The sequence below is a fragment of the Bos indicus genome, chromosome 20 (genome assembly GCF_029378745.1).
Source record: "Bos indicus isolate NIAB-ARS_2022 breed Sahiwal x Tharparkar chromosome 20, NIAB-ARS_B.indTharparkar_mat_pri_1.0, whole genome shotgun sequence".
In the NCBI taxonomy this organism is placed as follows: Eukaryota; Metazoa; Chordata; class Mammalia; order Artiodactyla; family Bovidae; genus Bos; species Bos indicus.
Genome location: NC_091779.1, coordinates 7688664 through 7706128, shown reverse-complemented (window position 1 = coordinate 7706128; position 17465 = coordinate 7688664). Strand labels below are relative to the sequence as shown.

General features: G+C 39.1%; 1 protein-coding gene across 13 annotated transcripts in view; it reads left to right on the top strand.

Moving 5' to 3' along the window:
• Positions 1-17465, top strand: part of ARHGEF28 (Rho guanine nucleotide exchange factor 28) — a 343837-nt gene that overhangs the window by 222501 nt on the left and 103871 nt on the right. For all 13 annotated transcript variants that reach the window (XR_011562400.1, XM_070774543.1, XM_070774539.1 and 10 more), the window contains 2 exons: positions 8998-9119; positions 14955-15232. Coding sequence is in view for 12 of the 13 variants with exons in the window: in XM_070774543.1 (XP_070630644.1) it covers positions 8998-9119; positions 14955-15232 (400 nt within the window). In the remaining variant the exon portion in view is untranslated. The remainder of the gene's footprint in view (positions 1-8997; positions 9120-14954; positions 15233-17465) is intronic.

The following is a 17465-nucleotide window of genomic DNA, read 5'->3' as shown; positions in this document are numbered from 1 at the left end:
CAGGTTTGCAGAAGCTGCCGTAGTCAGGTTTGTTTATGTCTGGGTGTGGGTCTCTTATGTAACCAGGCAAATAGGCCACGCTTTCCCTTACTGCCTACTAGGCCCTTGGCTTCTTGAGGCAGAATTGGATTTCATTAGAAGTCAGGTTGCAGAGGCTGTAGAGCGGTCAATGCTCTTAACTGTTTCCTGCCAGGGCGGGGACAGATTTGGTGTCAGAGAACAGGCATGCCCCCGCCTTTCCGGCCTCACTATCCGCTGGATTCCCCTTCCCGCTCCAGGTGAATGTCTCTTGTGCGTCACCTCACTAGCGCGTCTAGTATAGCGAGGAGTGCTGCTGAAAACTTCTGCTGCAGGGAGACGTCCCACAGATCACATTACAGAGCAGGGAGAATAAAGGGCAGGCGGGTGCGGGGCAGAGAGAGCTGGAGATCCCCTTGGAGTTACTGTTTATCCTCCAGGCATTCTGCAGGGAGAACCTGGCCCAAGTCCACTTCATCATGTTAGAACATCGTAGTTTCTGAAATCTTCCCTTTGTTCTTGAGAAACGCTGTCTCTGATTGTCTGACTGGATGCTTTGTTCGTCCTGCTCTTATAATCTCTCCCATTTCGTAAGATCTCATCCTTAAATTGCTGGAGGTAAATTTTACCGGCAGGTTGGGTTTGTTGTTTTGGTTACTGTGTTCAGGATGAACTTGGCAAAGTTTTTTAATGTGAACTGAATCTGGAAATAAGAGTTAAAACAGTTTAGGAGCTCTTCATGTAGTAAACAGAATGTTTTGTGCAATTCCAGTTGCCTTGGATTGGTTTTATATGTGTCAAGTTATAACCAAAGTTGAAATTGTTTTTTTTAAGAAGCAAAACTACATCAGTTCAGTTCAGTTCAGTTCAGTCGCTCAGTCGTGTCCGACTCTTTGCGACCCCATGAATCGCAGCACGCCAGGCCTCCCTGTCCATCACCAACTCCGGGAGTTCACTCAGACTCATGTCCATCGAGTTGGTGATGCCATCCAGCCATCTCATCCTCTGTCGTCCCCTTCTCCTCCTGCCCCCAATCCCTCCCAGCATCAGACTCTTTTCCAACGAGTCACCTCTTTGCATCAGGTGGCCAAAGGACTGGAGTTTCAGCTTTAGCATCATTCCTTCCAAAGAACACCCAGGACTGATCTCCTTCAGAATGGACTGGTTGGATCTCCTTGCAGTCCAAGGGACTCTCAAAACTCCATGAGAGAATTAAAATTATATAACCTCGTTTACTTTTCTAATAATAGCAAGCATTAGTTTGTGTCAGGTTAAAATCCTTTGTTTCAGGTTGTGTTCTAATCACTTAAAGTTTGAACTATTTAATACATACAGCAATTCGATGAGAGAGATGTATTATCATCCCTATTTTATAGATCAGGTAGTGGAGATATGAAGAGGTTAAGTAACTTGCCCAGCGTCACACAGCTAATAGATGGTGGAGTAGAACTTTGAATCCAAGCATTCCAAGACCCTTGTTCTTAATGACTGCAGAGCACTGCTCTTTACTCATTTAAAATTGGCAGCTATTGGATGGGAATTGAGTTTTTGTTACTTTTAAACCATCTCTGAAATATGAGTTTACCAAATACTAAAAATTAATACTATCAGCAAAACTCTACAATTAATTTTTTTGCTAAGAAAAACTGTTTACAAATCAGCATTCGTTTAGGACAAAGAGTTGATTTTTTTATTGTAAATTATTTCTGTATGTTCATTGAAGAAAGACCTGAAGGATATATTTTTTTTTGCAGGGGGAGCAATAATTTTTCCCTTAATTCACTACTAAAGTGGTTACATATGGAAGTAATTAAATCATATATCTTGAAAATCTTGATAAGTTTTTTTTTATGAAACTGTTGTAGGTTTTTCTTTGAACTGAAACTAGCAATAGAGCATTAATCACTTTAATATGAATGTATGTAACTGATGTTTATTTGAAGATACTGTATACGACTCTTTTCTTTCCACAATAAATCTTATTTCTGCTGGTCTGCAGCTCCTTATTTGTAGTAACTGGTATTGAAGTTAGTAAAAGAGTGGAAGTCTAGTAAGTCTGTGTCCTCTTTTGGGTTATTAGTCTGTATTCACTTCTAGGTCCTGTTATCTTTTGATATATCCTGGCAAGTGGAGGCTATGGATGCTTCAGGGAGTTACACTGCAAAGGATTTGGGGGCCAGTTTTATAAACAGTTGCAGTGTGTGACCCAGAAAAATCTACATGGCAGGTTTTGGATGACAGATGGAGAGAGGGGATTTTCCTTTCTTGCTACTCTTTTAAGATTTTGTATAGCCATGCCCTCCATCAACAAGGCTTACTATCATTTCCTAAGGGACAGGATGAAGACATGGTCTAGGCCAGTTGTCCAAAGTGTAGGGTAAGTCCTCTGGCCACTGTTGATCTTTGATATGGTGTCCCAGCCTAACACGAGATGACTCTGAGTCACCTAGTAAGGCAGGTATTTCCTTTTCCGTTTTCTTCTAACTCTGATTCAAGGAGGAAGTCAGTTGGCACCATTGCCCTTGTAACATCTCCCAGACCTTTCATACTGTTCCCATGAACAGTGTGAAAAGGCAAAGAGATAGGATACTAAAGAGGAACTCCCCAGGTCAGTAGGTGCCCAGTATGCTACTGGAGAGCAGTGGAGAAATAACTCCAGAAAGAATGAAGGGATGGAGCCAAAGCAAAAACAATACCCAGCTGTGGATGCGACTGGAGATAGAAGCAAGGTCCGATGCTGTAAAGAGCAATATTGCATAGGAACCTGGAATGTCAGGTCCATGAATCAAGGCAAATTGGAAGTGGTCAAACAGGAGATGGCAAGAGTGAACGTCGACTTTCTAGGAATCAGCGAACTGAAATGGACTGGAATGGGTGAATTTAACTCAGATGACCATTATATCTACTACTGCGGACAGGAGTCCCTCAGAAGAAATGGAGTAGCCATCATGGTCAACAAAAGAGTCCAGAATGCAGTACTTGGATGCAATCTCAAAAACGACAGAATGATCTCTATTTGTTTCCAAGGCAAACCATTCAATATCACAGTAATCCAAGTCTATGCCCCAACCAGTAACGCTGAAGAAGATGAAGTTGAACGGTTCTATGAAGACCTACAAGACCTTTTAGAACTAACACCCAAAAAAGATGCCCTTTTCATTATAGGGGACTGGATGCAAAAGTAGGAAGTCAAGAAACACCTGGAGTAACAGGCAAATTTGGCCTTGGAATACAGAATGAAACAGGGCAAATACTGATAGAGTTTTGCCAAGAAAATGCACTGTTCATAGCAAACACCCTCTTCCAACAACACAAGAGAAGACTCTACACATGGACATCACCAGATGGTCAACACCAAAATCAGATTGATTATGTTCTTTGCAGCCAAAGATGGAGAAGCTCTATACAGTCAACAAAAAACAAGACCAGGAGCTGACTGTGGCTCAGATCATGAACTCCTTATTGCCAAATTCAGACTGAAATTGAAGAAAGTAGGGAAAACCACTAGACCATTCAGGTATGACCTAAATCAAATCCCTTATGATTATACAGTGGAAGTGAGAAATAGATTTAAGGGCCTAGATCTGATAGATAGAGTGCCTGATGAACTATGGACAGAGGTTCATGACATTGTACAGGAGACAGGGATCAAGACCATCCCCATGGAAAAGAAATGCAAAAAAGCAAAATGGCTGTCTGAGGAGGCCTTACAAATAGCTGTGAAAAGAAGAGAAGCGAAAAGCAAAGGAGAAAAGGAAAGATATAAACAACTGAATGCAGAGTTCCAAAGAATAGCAAGGAGAGATAAGAAAGCCTTCCTCAGCGATCAATGCAAAGAAATAGAGGAAAACAACAGAATGGGAAAGACTAGAGATCTCTTCAAGAAAATTAGAGATACCAAGGGAACATTTCATGCAAAGATGGGCTCAATAAAGGACAGAAATGGTATGGACCTAACGAAGCAGAAGATATTAAGAAGAGATGGCAAGAATACACAGAAGAATTGTACAAAAAAGATCTTCATGACCCAGATAATCACAATGATGTGATCACTGACCTAGAGCCAGACATCCTGGAATGTGAAGTCAAGTGGGCCTTAGAAAGCATCACTACGAACAAAGCTAGTGGAGGTGATGGAATTCCAGTTGAGCTCTTTCAAATCCTGAAAGATGATGCCGTGAAAGTGCTGCACTGGATATGCCAGCAAATTTGGAAAACTCAGCAGTGGCCACAGGACTGGAAAAGGTCAGTTTTCATTCCAATCCTAAAGAAAGGCAATGCCAAAGAATGCTCAAACTACTGCACAATTGCACTCATCTCACATGCTAGTAAAGTAATGCTCAAAATTCTCCAAGCCAGGCTTCAGCAATATGTGAACCGTGAACTTCCTGACGTTCAAGCTGGTTTTAGAAAAGGCAGAGGAACCAGAGATCAAATTGCCAACATCCACTGGATCATCGAAAAAGCAAGAGGGTTCCAGAAAAACATCTATTTCTGCTTTATTGACTGTGCCAAAGCCTTTGACTGTGTGGATCACAATAAACGGTAGAAAATTCTGAAAGAGATGGGAATACCAGACCACCTGACCTGCCTCTTGAGAAATCTGTATGCAGGTCAGGAAGCAACAGTTAGAACTGGACAGGGAACAACAGACTGGTTCCAAATAGGAAAAGGAGTATGTCAAGGCTGTATATTGTCACCCTGCTTATTTAACTTCTATGCAGAGTACATCATGAGAAACACTGGACTGGAAGAAGCACAAGCTGGAATCAAGTTTGCCGGGAGAAATACCAATAACCTCAGATATGCAGATGACACCACCCTTATGGCAGAAAGTGAAGAGGAACTAAAAAGCTTCTTGATGAAGGTGAAAGAAGAGAGCGAAAAAGTTGGCTTAAAGCTCAACATTCAGAAAACGAAGATCATGGTATCCGGTCCCATCACTTCATGGGAAATAGATGGGGAAACAGTGGAAACAGTGTCAGACTTTATTTTTGGGGGCCCCAAAATCACTGCAGATGGTGACTGCAGCCATGAAATTAAAAGACGCTTACTGCTTGGAAGAAAAGTCATGACCAACCTAGATAGCATATTGAAAAGCAGAGATATTACTTTGCCAACAAATGTCTGTCTAGTCAAGGCTATGGTTTTTCCAGTGGTTATGTATGGATGTGAGAGTTGGACTGTGAAGAAAGCTGAGCGCCAAAGAATTGATGCTTTTGAACTGTGGTGTTGGAGAAGACTCTTGAGAGTCCCTTGGACTGCAAGGAGATCCAACCAGTCCATTCTGAAGGAGATCAGCCCTGGGATTTCTTTGGAAGAAATGATGCTAAAGCTGAAACTCCAGTCCTTTGGCCACCTCATGCGAAGAGTTGACTCATTGGAAAAGACTCTGATGCTGGGAGGGATTGAGGGCAGGAGGAGAAGGGGACAACAAAGGATGAGGTGGCTGGATGGCATCACTGACTCGATGGATGTGAGTCTGAATGAACTCCGGGAGTTGGTGATGGACAGGGAGGCCTGGCGTGCTGCGATTCATGGGGTCACAAAGAGTTGGACATGACTGAGCAACTGAACTGAAATCTTTCAGGATCTCCCTTTATGACAGAGAGCAGGCTCTGAAGATCCCCAACTTTGATAGGCAACTGTGTTTGGTCAGAATGTAGTTTCATTGTTCTGTGTTTCCTTGTTTTAGTATGTGTAATTCTGTTCTACTTTCAACAGGAAATACTGGTTTTCTGTTTATAGTGAGGATAAGGTTTTTCTATGAAAATTAGTTTTAATCAAAGGAAAATGATGAGTTAATCTAAAAACAAGAACTAGAGTATATAATAATGTAGGTGATATGTAGACATGGCAAAACAGTGAATTTCATAGAGGAATGGCAAAATTATGGGAAATATTGGTCTGATATCTGCTAAGGGCTTCCCTGGTGGCTCAGTGGTAAAGAATCCACCTGCCAAATCAGGAGATGTGGGTTTGATTTCTGGGTTGGGAAGATCTCCTGGAAAAGGAAATGGCAACCCACTCTAGCATTCTTGCCTGGGAAATACCATGGACAGAGGAGCTTGGCGGGCTATAGTCCATGGGGTCGCAAAAGAGACAGACAGGACTTGGTGACTAAAGAAAAACAACCTTTGCTATGGTTAATTGTATAAGGATCTACGGTCTCTTCTGTATTTGTTTTGGAATTCAAAATGTTCAGGTCTTATTGGCAGAGAGCTGTTATATATGATATGACTTGCATAGGAGATACTGAGGCAGTGCCATCATCAAGTACTGCAGTATTTCTGCAAGAAAATATATGAATGTACAGTGGGATAAATAAAGATAAATACATGACCCCATGTGGTTCAGCTCAGGTCACGAAATATGTTTTTGAACCAAATATAAGAAAAAAAGTTTTGATTTTCAGAGATTTCTAGATTTCAGAATCACAGATAAGAGATTATAGATCTGTCTTTGTAAACAAATTACATCATTTTCTAAAATACTGATTAAATTAATCATGTGGAAAACAAATTATACACCAACTTGGTCCAAGTAGCTCTGCTATCTTAAAGTTTATTTTACTGCTGTGTATCACCTCTGTATACATTCTGATCTGCTATATTGGGCCAGGTAGATGTGTTTGTGGAAGAAACATTGAATCCAAGTGACTTTATACCTGTGTATATGAACATGGAAGTAGTTCTTGGTCCTGCTCAGCCTTGAGATGTGAGGGTCAGTTTTGAACATAGGACTTGCTCTCTTGGTAATTATGAACTTGGATATTGACTAAATGGCAATGCATTCACTGGCGCCAGACAATTTGGGGGAATATTTCATTTGGTTCTGTGTCTTTAAGATAGAAAATCCATCAATTGTTTGCAACTGTTTAGTTGAGTGTAATGTTAGTTCTTAGATAGTCTAATTATCAATGAAGTCTTAATTTAGCCATGATCAAAATATTTAAAAAGGGGCATGACCAGACTCCCCAGCCAGCTATTTTATAGTCTGTGAATTTAAGACATTGTAGAGCAGTTAAGCTGGATTAATTACAGCTCAGAGGGTCATGTTATTTATGGTTGTTTTTCAAACATTCTGGAAAATGATAAATGAGCAAGTATTTTCTTCAGAACACATTGAGATTTGTCAGATTCTTGGTTTATACCCTTTAGAACATGCTTTTATTTTTTTTGTAATTAGCATAAAAATGTATAGTAATTGATCATAAAAATTATACTTAAGAAGTATTTATGGGTTTTGTATGTTATATTCCATCTATTTAAATAATTTGATAAAACAAGACACTGTAGACATGAAGTTTTGCTTTTACATTGTATATTTCCTCAAGAAGCTTAATTAAATTTCACTTCACTGTTCTGTAGGGAGAGGTATACTTAGATGTAGAATCTGAGCCCAGGGCCATTTGGCTCATACATATTTATATTTGAATTTTATATTGTTGTCCAGGATTTTCCATGAAGAATAGAGTTTTTTTTTTTTTAACTTCTGGTACATTAGTGCAACAGTTATTAATGTTTTTTCATTTCTCAACTCACTCCCATGGGCTTACCTGGATTTTAAGTCATGACATAAATAAGACAGGTGGTAGGATTAGGGCCGCTTCTGATGGAGCAGAGGCAGCACTAACCCTTTTGCACCCACTCAAGAAACATTACTGGGATGTCAGTGAGGATGGCATTTGCTGTGGCTGTAACTTATTAAAGTAATTTACAGGTATTAAGAATCTACTGTTAGGATAATACACTATGATTAATATTAATAACCTTGTACCTCACACTGAACATGGTAAAATCACCATTAATAATAACAAAACATCAAATATAACAGTGACAATATTTATTGAGCAATTGCTAAGTGCCAGGCATGTGTTAAGTGCTTCTCATGTCTGAACTCATTTAATCCTTATAACCACACTATGAAGAAAGCACCATAATTATCTGCTTCTTTATGGATGAGGATACTTTGTAAATGTTTTTGGAGATCAAGTAAGTTAGCCAGAGTCACAAAAAATGAGGCATTCTGACTTGACAATGTTTTATTATCTTCAACTTTATCTTCCTCATATAGGGCTCCCCTCATAACTCAGTTGGTAAAGAATCCACCTGAAATGCAGGAAACCCCAGTTTGATCCCTGGGTCTCCTTCCCTGGAGAACAGAAAGGCTACCCACTCCAGTATTCTGGCCTGGAGAATTCCATGGACTATATAGTCCATGGGGTCACAAACAGTTGGACACGACTGAGAAACTTTCTTTTTTTTTTTTTTGTATTTTTTCCTTGAATATAATTTTTTTTTTCTAATTTTATTTTATTTTTTTTATTATTTTTATATTTTTTTAAACTTTACATAATTGTATTAGTTTTCATTCTTTTTATATTCCTCACAAATACAGTAACATCTCAACTCTCTGGGACTCAACTTTGAGCAACTTTGCCTGCCTGGAACAAACCTGAGAACATGGAAAGCAAGCGAAAACATTTCTGTAGTAAACATAGAAACAAAACTCTCTCTGTATGAGATTATACATATTCAGCAGGCAATGAATGGCCAGACTGCGTCCTATCCAGGGTCCTCTCGGAAAAGGTCTGGAGCCTGACTACTTCAGTGGAATCCGAGGCTTCGAGTATGGTCACTAATGCTTCTGTGCTATAAAGTGAAATGAGTTTTAGTTTAGTGTTAAGAATTGAAGACCAAAAACCCAGTTGATTCTTACAAAAATCTTTCATGGTTGGAAAAATAGTACTTGAAATGGGCACATATTTCTTTATCTGAAATGATACATTCTTTACAAATGTTTTAGCTAACAGAGGGTTTGGATGTAGAAGAGAAAATGCTTGCATTGTTGATCTTGTTATGTGAAGACAGCGAAATGCCATCTTGATTTTTTTCTTGTGGTTTGGTTAAGACAGTAAAGCTCGACTGTAAAATAAATTCCTTCTATTTATTTGCCCTGTTTTCATTTTTTCTCTAGATCGTTCCTTTGATGCCCTCAAAAAATCCAAGCACCCCTCAACATTGCTTGCTGCTGGCCAGCTCTCTGACATGCTGAATGGTGGTGATGACGTCTACGCTAACTGCATGGTGATAGACCAGGTGAGGTATGAGTGCTGTCGCTAGGGGGATCTGTCCTCTTTTAAAAATGTGCGCATCTCAGAATTCCATTGTGCATTGTTGTATCCTCGGAAAATTCCAGCCTAAGAGCAGCCAGGTGATGTTGCTGTGGAATCTCATCATACGATCTCTTGACGTAGGTCCTTCCTTGGGAACCCAGCACACCTTAACTTCCACCGAGAAGCACCATGGGAGGGGTCTTAGGACACCGGCAAGAAGAATGTGGGAACTTATCCATGGGGCCAAAATAGGAAATGACATTTGGGAGGCCAGTTTCTTCTCTGACCTGATTATGTAATATTTGTATTCAAATCCAGCAGACACTAATGAGTGAGAGCTTAATGCCAGCCCCATGTGAGACTGTCACATAAATTACTTGCTTAATCCTCACAACACACCTATTAGTGTGTGATTAGGATATAGAGCTTTAGTATTAAAACAGAATGGTGAGATGTTGCAGGGAGGCTGGAACCTTTTAGAATTCTCCACCCATTCCCTGATAGAGATTTGTGAGTTAAAACTCAGAGAGACAGATGGCTTGGATGTGTATCTATGTAGGGATTTATTCTTTGTTCTTTCCTGTAGCTTGGTGATCCTCACATGTTAATATTTTTAAAATTATAGTTATAGATCTGAAAATTTCTGCATGCCCTAATTTATGGGAGGTTTAAGGGATTCTCAAGAGTAATTTTGATAGCACATAATTTCTGCCTTATTTCCTGGTTTTAAAACCTGATCTCCACATAAGAGTTATTTTGTATATGCTCATTGAACAGTGATCTATTTTGTTCTTTTTGGGTTGTTGTTGTTTGTATACGTATATTGTATACTATATTGTTAGTATACATATATTTTACCCTATTGTATCTGTTACTTATAGATATTTTTTATGATGTAAACTTTTTTTTTTTTCTGTCTAGTGGATGCTAATTTCTGCCCATTGGTTGAATGTCTCTTTCCTTTGGTTATGAGAAATTGTTACATTAAGTGCATAGTATAAATGGGATAGATTGGAGTGATATTCAAAATGACAGAAAAACCAAAAAATCAGAATGGACATCAGCTCTCAAGAACGAGTGCATTTCTTTAGGTGTGAAGCACTGAATGTCAGCCCTAGTTATAGAAATCTAGGATGAGACACAGAGTTTAGGACAAAGTGGGAGTTCTGGGGACATTCTTTTAAGATGCAAGGTGATTGGACTTACTGTGCTCTAGCAACATTCCGATTTTAATGGCTTTATTCTGTTGCCACATTTTCTCAGTGTTTAAATACATTTGTCATTATTTTTTCATTCTGTTCCCCAGTGAATACTGCAGTACTTCCATTTACCCCCAGAAGCTGAAATTGTACTTGACTCAACATTTGTGGGGGCAAACTGTGTCTTTGTATGTTGTAAGATACATTAAAAATGGAAAACTTTGGAAGCCAAATTAAGGATAGGAAAATAACTTCTGTTTGGAAGTACTTTGAGAGAAGTTTTGCTTTAATAATGTGAAACATACATCCAAAGAGAACTCAAACAGCCTGATTGGTAAACTGAAATGAAGTAGAAGATTGCTGAATTTGTGCAGTGAAACAAAAATCAAAATCTGGCTACAAGTCACAGAGTTTCTTATATCGGTGTGGTGTCGTTTTTAGTATAATTACATCATTTGTTTTACTGTTCCTATGTCCATTTGAATAGCAAGGACAACATAAGGAGTCCAGATTCTGCATACTGAAAATAGTTTCTAGCAATATCTGGAAAGAATCTAATTTTCTTCATCTCTCTCAATCTGGCATGGAAACCTGAAAAAACGGCTAGCTTATTTACATACTGTTTCCTATGAGTTTTCAAGGTTATCAAGCTACCTGATGAGGAAGCTCATGTGATATAAACTACTTTGAAAATTATCATATAAACTACTTTGAAAAAAATTTATTTGGACATTATTTCAAGCCTGTATAATTCAGTACAAAGAATTCTTGTATACTCTTAATAAAAAAATCTCCAAATTTTACCATATTTTACTTCATTATTCTGAGTATGTATTTGTATATGTGTACTTGTAAATGCTTAAGATATGTATACAAATATTAACTTGTTTGAGAGTAAATTGAAAATATGATGCTCTTTTACTCCTCAATCTTTCATAGTATATTTTCCTAAAAGCATAGATATTCTCTTACTTAAGCCATATAGTTACCAAAATCAGGAAATCATCATCCACACACTATTAGCCGTTTACAGACATTATTCAATTTTAGCCAATTGTTCCAGTAATGTTCTTTGTAGCAAAAGAAAATTAAATAGCATGTCTTGCATTTAGTTGTTTCTCTTTTAGTCTTCTTTAATCTGGGACAGTTACTTAGTGTTTGTCTTTTACAATAATTTTGAAGAATATATTCCAGGTTGTTTTTGGAGCTGCTCTCTTTGTTTTTACTGTTTTCTTGCTCAAAAGTGATGCCTTTTGATGACCACCACTTCAGATCACCAGTACTTCCTTCAGTTCAGTTCAGTTCAGTCGCTCAGTCGTGTCCGACTCTTTGTGACCCCATGAATCGCAGCACACCAGGCCTCTCTGTCCATCACCAACTCCTGGAGTTCATTCAGACTCACGTCCTTCGAGTCAGTGATGCCATCCAGCCATCTCATCCTCTGTCGTCCCCTTCTCCTCCTGCCCCCAATCCCTCCCAGTATCAGAGTCTTTTCCAGTGAGTCAACACTTCGCATGAGGTAGCCAAAGTACTGGAGTTTCAGCTTTAGCATCATTCCTTCCAAAGAAATCCCAGGGCTGATCTCCTTTAGAATGGACTGGTTGGATCTCCTTGCAGTCCAAGGGACTCTCAAGAGTCTTCTCCAACACCACAGTTCAAAAGCATCAATTCTTCGGCGCTCAGCCTTCTTCACAGTCCAACTCTCACATCCATACATGACCACTGGAAAAACCATAGCCTTGACTAGACAGACATTTGTTGGCAAAGTAATATCTCTGCTTTTGAATATGCTATCTAGGTTGGTCATAACTTTTCTTTCAAGGAGTAAGCATCTTTTAATTTCATGGCTGCAGTCACCATCTGTAGTGATTTTGGGGCCCAAAAAAATAAAGTCTGACACTGTTTCCACTGTTTCTCCATCTATTTCCCATGAAGTGATGGGACCAGATGCCATGGTCTTCGTTTTCTGAATGTTGAACTTTAAGCCAACTTTTTCACTCTCCACTTTCACTTTCATCAAGAGGCTTTTTAGTTCCTCTTCACTTTCTGCCATAAGGGTGGTGTCATCTGCATATCTGAGGTTATTGATATTTCTCCCAGCAATCTTGATTCCAGCTTGTGCTTCTTCCAGCCCGGCGTTTCTCATGATGTACTCTGCATAGAAGTTAAATAATTAGGGTGACAATATACAGCCTTGACATACTCCTTTTCCTATTTGGAACCAGTCTGTTGTTCCCTGTCCAGTTCTAACTGTTGCTTCCTGACCTGCATACAGATTTCTCAAGAGGCAGGTCAGGTGGTCTGGTATTCCCATCTCTTTCAGAATTTTCCACCGTTTATTGTGATCCACACAGTCAAAGGCTTTGGCATTGTCAATAAAGCAGAAATAGATGTTTTTCTGGAACTCTCTTGCTTTTTTGATGATCCAGCGGATGTTGGCAATTTGATGTCTGGTTCCTCTGCCTTTTCTAAAACCAGCTTGAACCTCTGGAAGTTCACGGTTCACGTATTGCTGAAGCCTGGCTTGGAGAATTTTGAGCACTTCCTTAGGGCAAGTGTTTTGATCCACTGGGACTTAAAAAAAAAAGATTATTTATTTGTCTGCCTTGGGTCTTAGTTGGATCAAGTGAGATCTCCCATTGTGGCGCAGAGTCTCTAGTTGTGACGTGGGCTACTGTAGTTGCAGGGCATGGGCTCAGTTGCTCAGCAGCATGTGGGATCTTAGCTTCCTGACTGGGGATCAAACCTGTGTTCCCCTGCATTGGAGTCATAACCGCTGAATCACCAGGGAGGTCCCCAAGTGGGACTGTTTTTTCACACCATCCAGTGGAGGTGGTACTTTCTCTTCCTGATGCAGATTTTAGATCAGTCTTTGGCCCTCTGCTGACTCCCTCCCATGCAGATTTTTCCAGACTGCCCTTACCCTATTGCAAAGTCTCATGGCAAGAGTATGACAGGTTGCTGGCTGAGATTTCATGTTTAGTATTTCAGTTCAGTTCAGTCGCTCAGTCATGTCTGACTCTTTGTACCCCATAAACCACAGTATGCCACGTCTCCCTATCCATCACCAACTCCCCGAGTCCACGCAAAACCATGTCCATTGTGTCAGTGATGCCATCCAAGCATCTCATCCTCGGTTGTCCCCTTCCTCTCCTGCCCTCAATCTTTCCCAGCATCAGGGTCTTTTCAAATGAGTCAGCTCTCTGCATCAGGTGGCCAAAGTATTGGAGTTTCAGCTTCAGCATCAGTCCCTCCAATGAACATCCAGGACTGATCTCCTTTAGGATGGACTGGTTGGATCTCCTTGCAGTCCAAGGGACTCTCAAGAGTCTTCTCCAGCACCACAGTTCAAAAGCATCAATTCTTTGGCACTCAGCTTTCTTCACAGTCCAACTCTCACATCCATACATGACCACTGGAAAAACCATAGCCTTGACTAGACGGACCTTTGTTTGCAAAATAATGTCTCTGCTTTTTAATATGCTGTCTAGGTTGGTCATAACTTTTCTTCCAAGGAGCAAGCATCTTTTTAATTTCATGACTGCAATCACCATCCTCAGTGATTTTGGAGCCCAGAAAAATAAAGTCAGCCATTGTTTCCACTGTTTCCCTACCTATTTGCCATGAAGTGATGGGACCAGATGCCATGATCTTCGTTTTCTGAATGTTCAGCTTTAAGCCAACTTTTTCACTCTCTTTTTTCACTTTCATCAAGAGGCTCTTTAGCTCCTCTTCACTTTCTGCCATAAGGGTGGTGTCATCTGCATATCTGAGGTTATTGATATTTCTCCTGGCAATCTTGATTCCAACTTGTGCTTCCTCCAGCCCAGTGTTTCTCATGATGTCCTCTGCATAGAAGTTGAATAAGCAGGGTGACAATATTCAGCATTGACATACTCCTTTTCCTATTTGGAACCAGTCTGTTGTTCCCTGTCCAGTTCTAACAGTTGCTTCCTGACCTGCATACAGATTTCTCAAGAGGCAGGTCAGGTGGTCTGGTATTCCCATCTCTTTCAGAATTTTCCACCGTTTATTGTGATCCACACAGTCAAAGGCTTTGGCATAGTCAATAAAGCAGAAATTGATGTTTTTCTGGTACTCTCTTGTTTAGAATTTACAGGTAATTTAAAGTTTGGGGTATTTTCTGTCTTCTAGTTATGCTAAACCCATACATCTTATGTAGCTTTTTTTGATCTTTTGTTTGGGAGACTCAGATTTATGTGACTGCCAATGACTTGTTTCCCAGGTTCCTATAAACTATTTTGTAAGCTAAAATGCCTACTGTTTAGTTTTTGTCTCAAGTATTTAAAACATTTCTCCTCATTTTGAGTCAGTGGTTCATAAAATGTTAAAATCATAGTCAGTTTCTGGTTTTGTAATACAGTTTATAAAACACTTGGTCGTCTTCCTTTTGTGTATTATGGGAGAGCAGGAAGTAAACAAAAATATATCATGTAAGAATTCCTTTGCTTACATAAAGAAAAACAAGAACAACAACAACAAAAAAAAAACAGAAAAGATAAATAAGTTGGAGGGTCTTTAAATTGTGAAAACTGTATTCTTTGTTCTGCCAATCTTTCCTGGTTTTGCTCAGCAAATATTTTTCTTTCAACTACCAGGTTGGTGATTTGGACATTAACTATATTAATATAGAGGAAATCCCTGCAAATACCTGTCTTGAATCCATGGATTCTTCTCTGGGGCCTGAGAGCAGCAAACCCAGCCTTCCTACTGAAGCCAGTGCTGGCACATACCCACCAAATAAGAGCCCAGAAGTGACGTCACACACGGAAGCCCAATCATCTTTCATATCATCTAGTTCATATGCTTCCAATTTGAATCTTTCTTTTGGTCTTCGTGGATTTGAAAAGGAGCAAAGTCGTCTAAAGAAAAGAAGGTAAAGTACTACATTCTAGAGAGAAAATGTAGAAAATCAAAGAACTTTGTAGCTGGACTTGGAAAATTCTATTTTCTTATTGTTATTGCCCCCACCATTTTTATTTCTACATCAAAATTTGCCTCCATTTAGGTTCTTATATTTCATGACTTGAAAGTAAGATACATAAGAAAGCTGACAAAAATATAATAAAAGAAAACCACAATGAGATACCATTTAATACTTACTAGATATTCAAAAATTTTATAAAGTGTAATAATACCATATTTTGGTGAAAATGCATATGATAGAAACTCCTATATACAGTTGATATGAGTGAAAGTTGTATAATAACTTTGGAAAATATTTTGGCATTTTCTTGTAAAGTTGGATGTGCATATATATTATGACCCAGCAGTGTTTCTTCTGTGTCCTAAAAGACATGCATAAGACTATTTATTGCAGTAGGAAATAACCCAAATGGTAGGGGATGAAAAGATAAATTACACTGTAGTTACATAATGGGATACTGTGCGGTAGTAAAAGTGAATTAACTATGACTATGTCTACTTGCATAATCACGTGCAACTTAGAAACATGAAGTAGAACAAAAAAAGGAGCCACAAAATACTTCAGTTAGATCTCACATTTATAAAATGCAAAAACAATCTGTTACTGTAGGGCATGTATAATGTGCTTAAGCAATAAGGAAAAACAAATGAGAATGAAGAGGATAAAAATCCCCAAATTTAAGATACTTGTTACATTGAGTGGGCATTGTAGGGAAAGGATAAAACAACAGTGTGGCCAATGTTTGTTTCAAGTTGAGTGGGTTGATGGGTGTTTATTCTATTTTAAATTTTTTATTGGTGTATAATTGTTTCTGCAATGTTGTTAGTTTCTGCTGTACCACAACGTGAATCAGTTATGTGTACACATATCCCCTCCCTCTTGGACCTCCCTCCGCTTCCCCACCGTCCTACCCATCTAGGTCATCAAAGAGCAGCAAATTGAGGTGTTTGTTTTATTTTTATCCTCTGTAACTTATAGTTACCTTCCATATAATTTCTTGTATATGTAAAAATGTCCTTAGAACAATCGTTTTATTGTGTATGATTGTACATATTTCTATGTGTGTGCATGTGTGTGAGACCCTGTGTCTTTGTCTTCACTTCTTATCCATTCATCCTTTAGTCTATTTTCTTTAGGGAATAGGCCCATTTTTACTGATTTCATTTTATCCTAGGGCTTCCCGGGTGGCTCAGATGGTAAAGAATCTGCCTGCAATGTGGGAGACCTGGTTTCGAGCCCTGGGTTGGGAAGATCCCCTGGAGAGGAGCCTGGCGGGCTACAATCCATAGGGTTGCAGAGTTGGACACAACTGAGCGACTAAGCACGCATGACTTTCCTTAGGTAGTGAGAACAAAGAGGATTCTTCATGAGAGTGACAAATGAGAATGAAGAAGAGAAAAATGCTCAAATTTAAGATAATTGTTACATTGAGTGGGCATTGTAGGGAACGAATAAAACAGTGGTGTGGGCAATGTTTGTGAGCCTTGGACCTCTGATTATATGTCCAGTTTTACACATAAGATTATGAATCAAAATAACAATAAAATGAACACACATATGAGTATATATAAATATGTACCTGAATGAATATTCGACAGAAACTTAATCAGAAAGGAGTGAAAGGAAGGGTAAGCATAAGTCACTGGGTGCTGATCCCTGGGTTGCACTGATAAACAACAGCTGGAGGTTAGAAACCTTTAACAGGTAACGGTACCAAGAGTGATGTCTAGTGGATAGATAATAAAAGATCTTCTCTAGATTTTTATTGTGTGAGTTATAGTTTTAAAGATGCTTGTGTGGTCATGGCTGCAAATTAAACTGATGGGACATTTTGGGCTCTGCTTTGATATAAGAGACAAGGAAAATAACCAAATTTGAAGTCTGTTTCTGGTTCTCTCTATTTCAAAATCAAGATGATTTATTGTGTTGTTATTAAAATTTTAGCTCCAGAAGTATAACAGCCAAAGAAAAACTACATTTAAAAAGTACATTATATATTAACATGCCTATGGAAGTTCTCAGCCTCAAAGCTTGAGTGGTTTAAAATGTAGATGGAATGGAAGGAGCTGGAAAGGTGCAAGGTCAAATTCTTGCCTTTTAATTTTATGGTTATCAAAGTTAAATGAGGAAAGAAAAGCAGTAGGTTAGCAGCATCACCACCTGCTTCTGAAGTGGAGTTGTC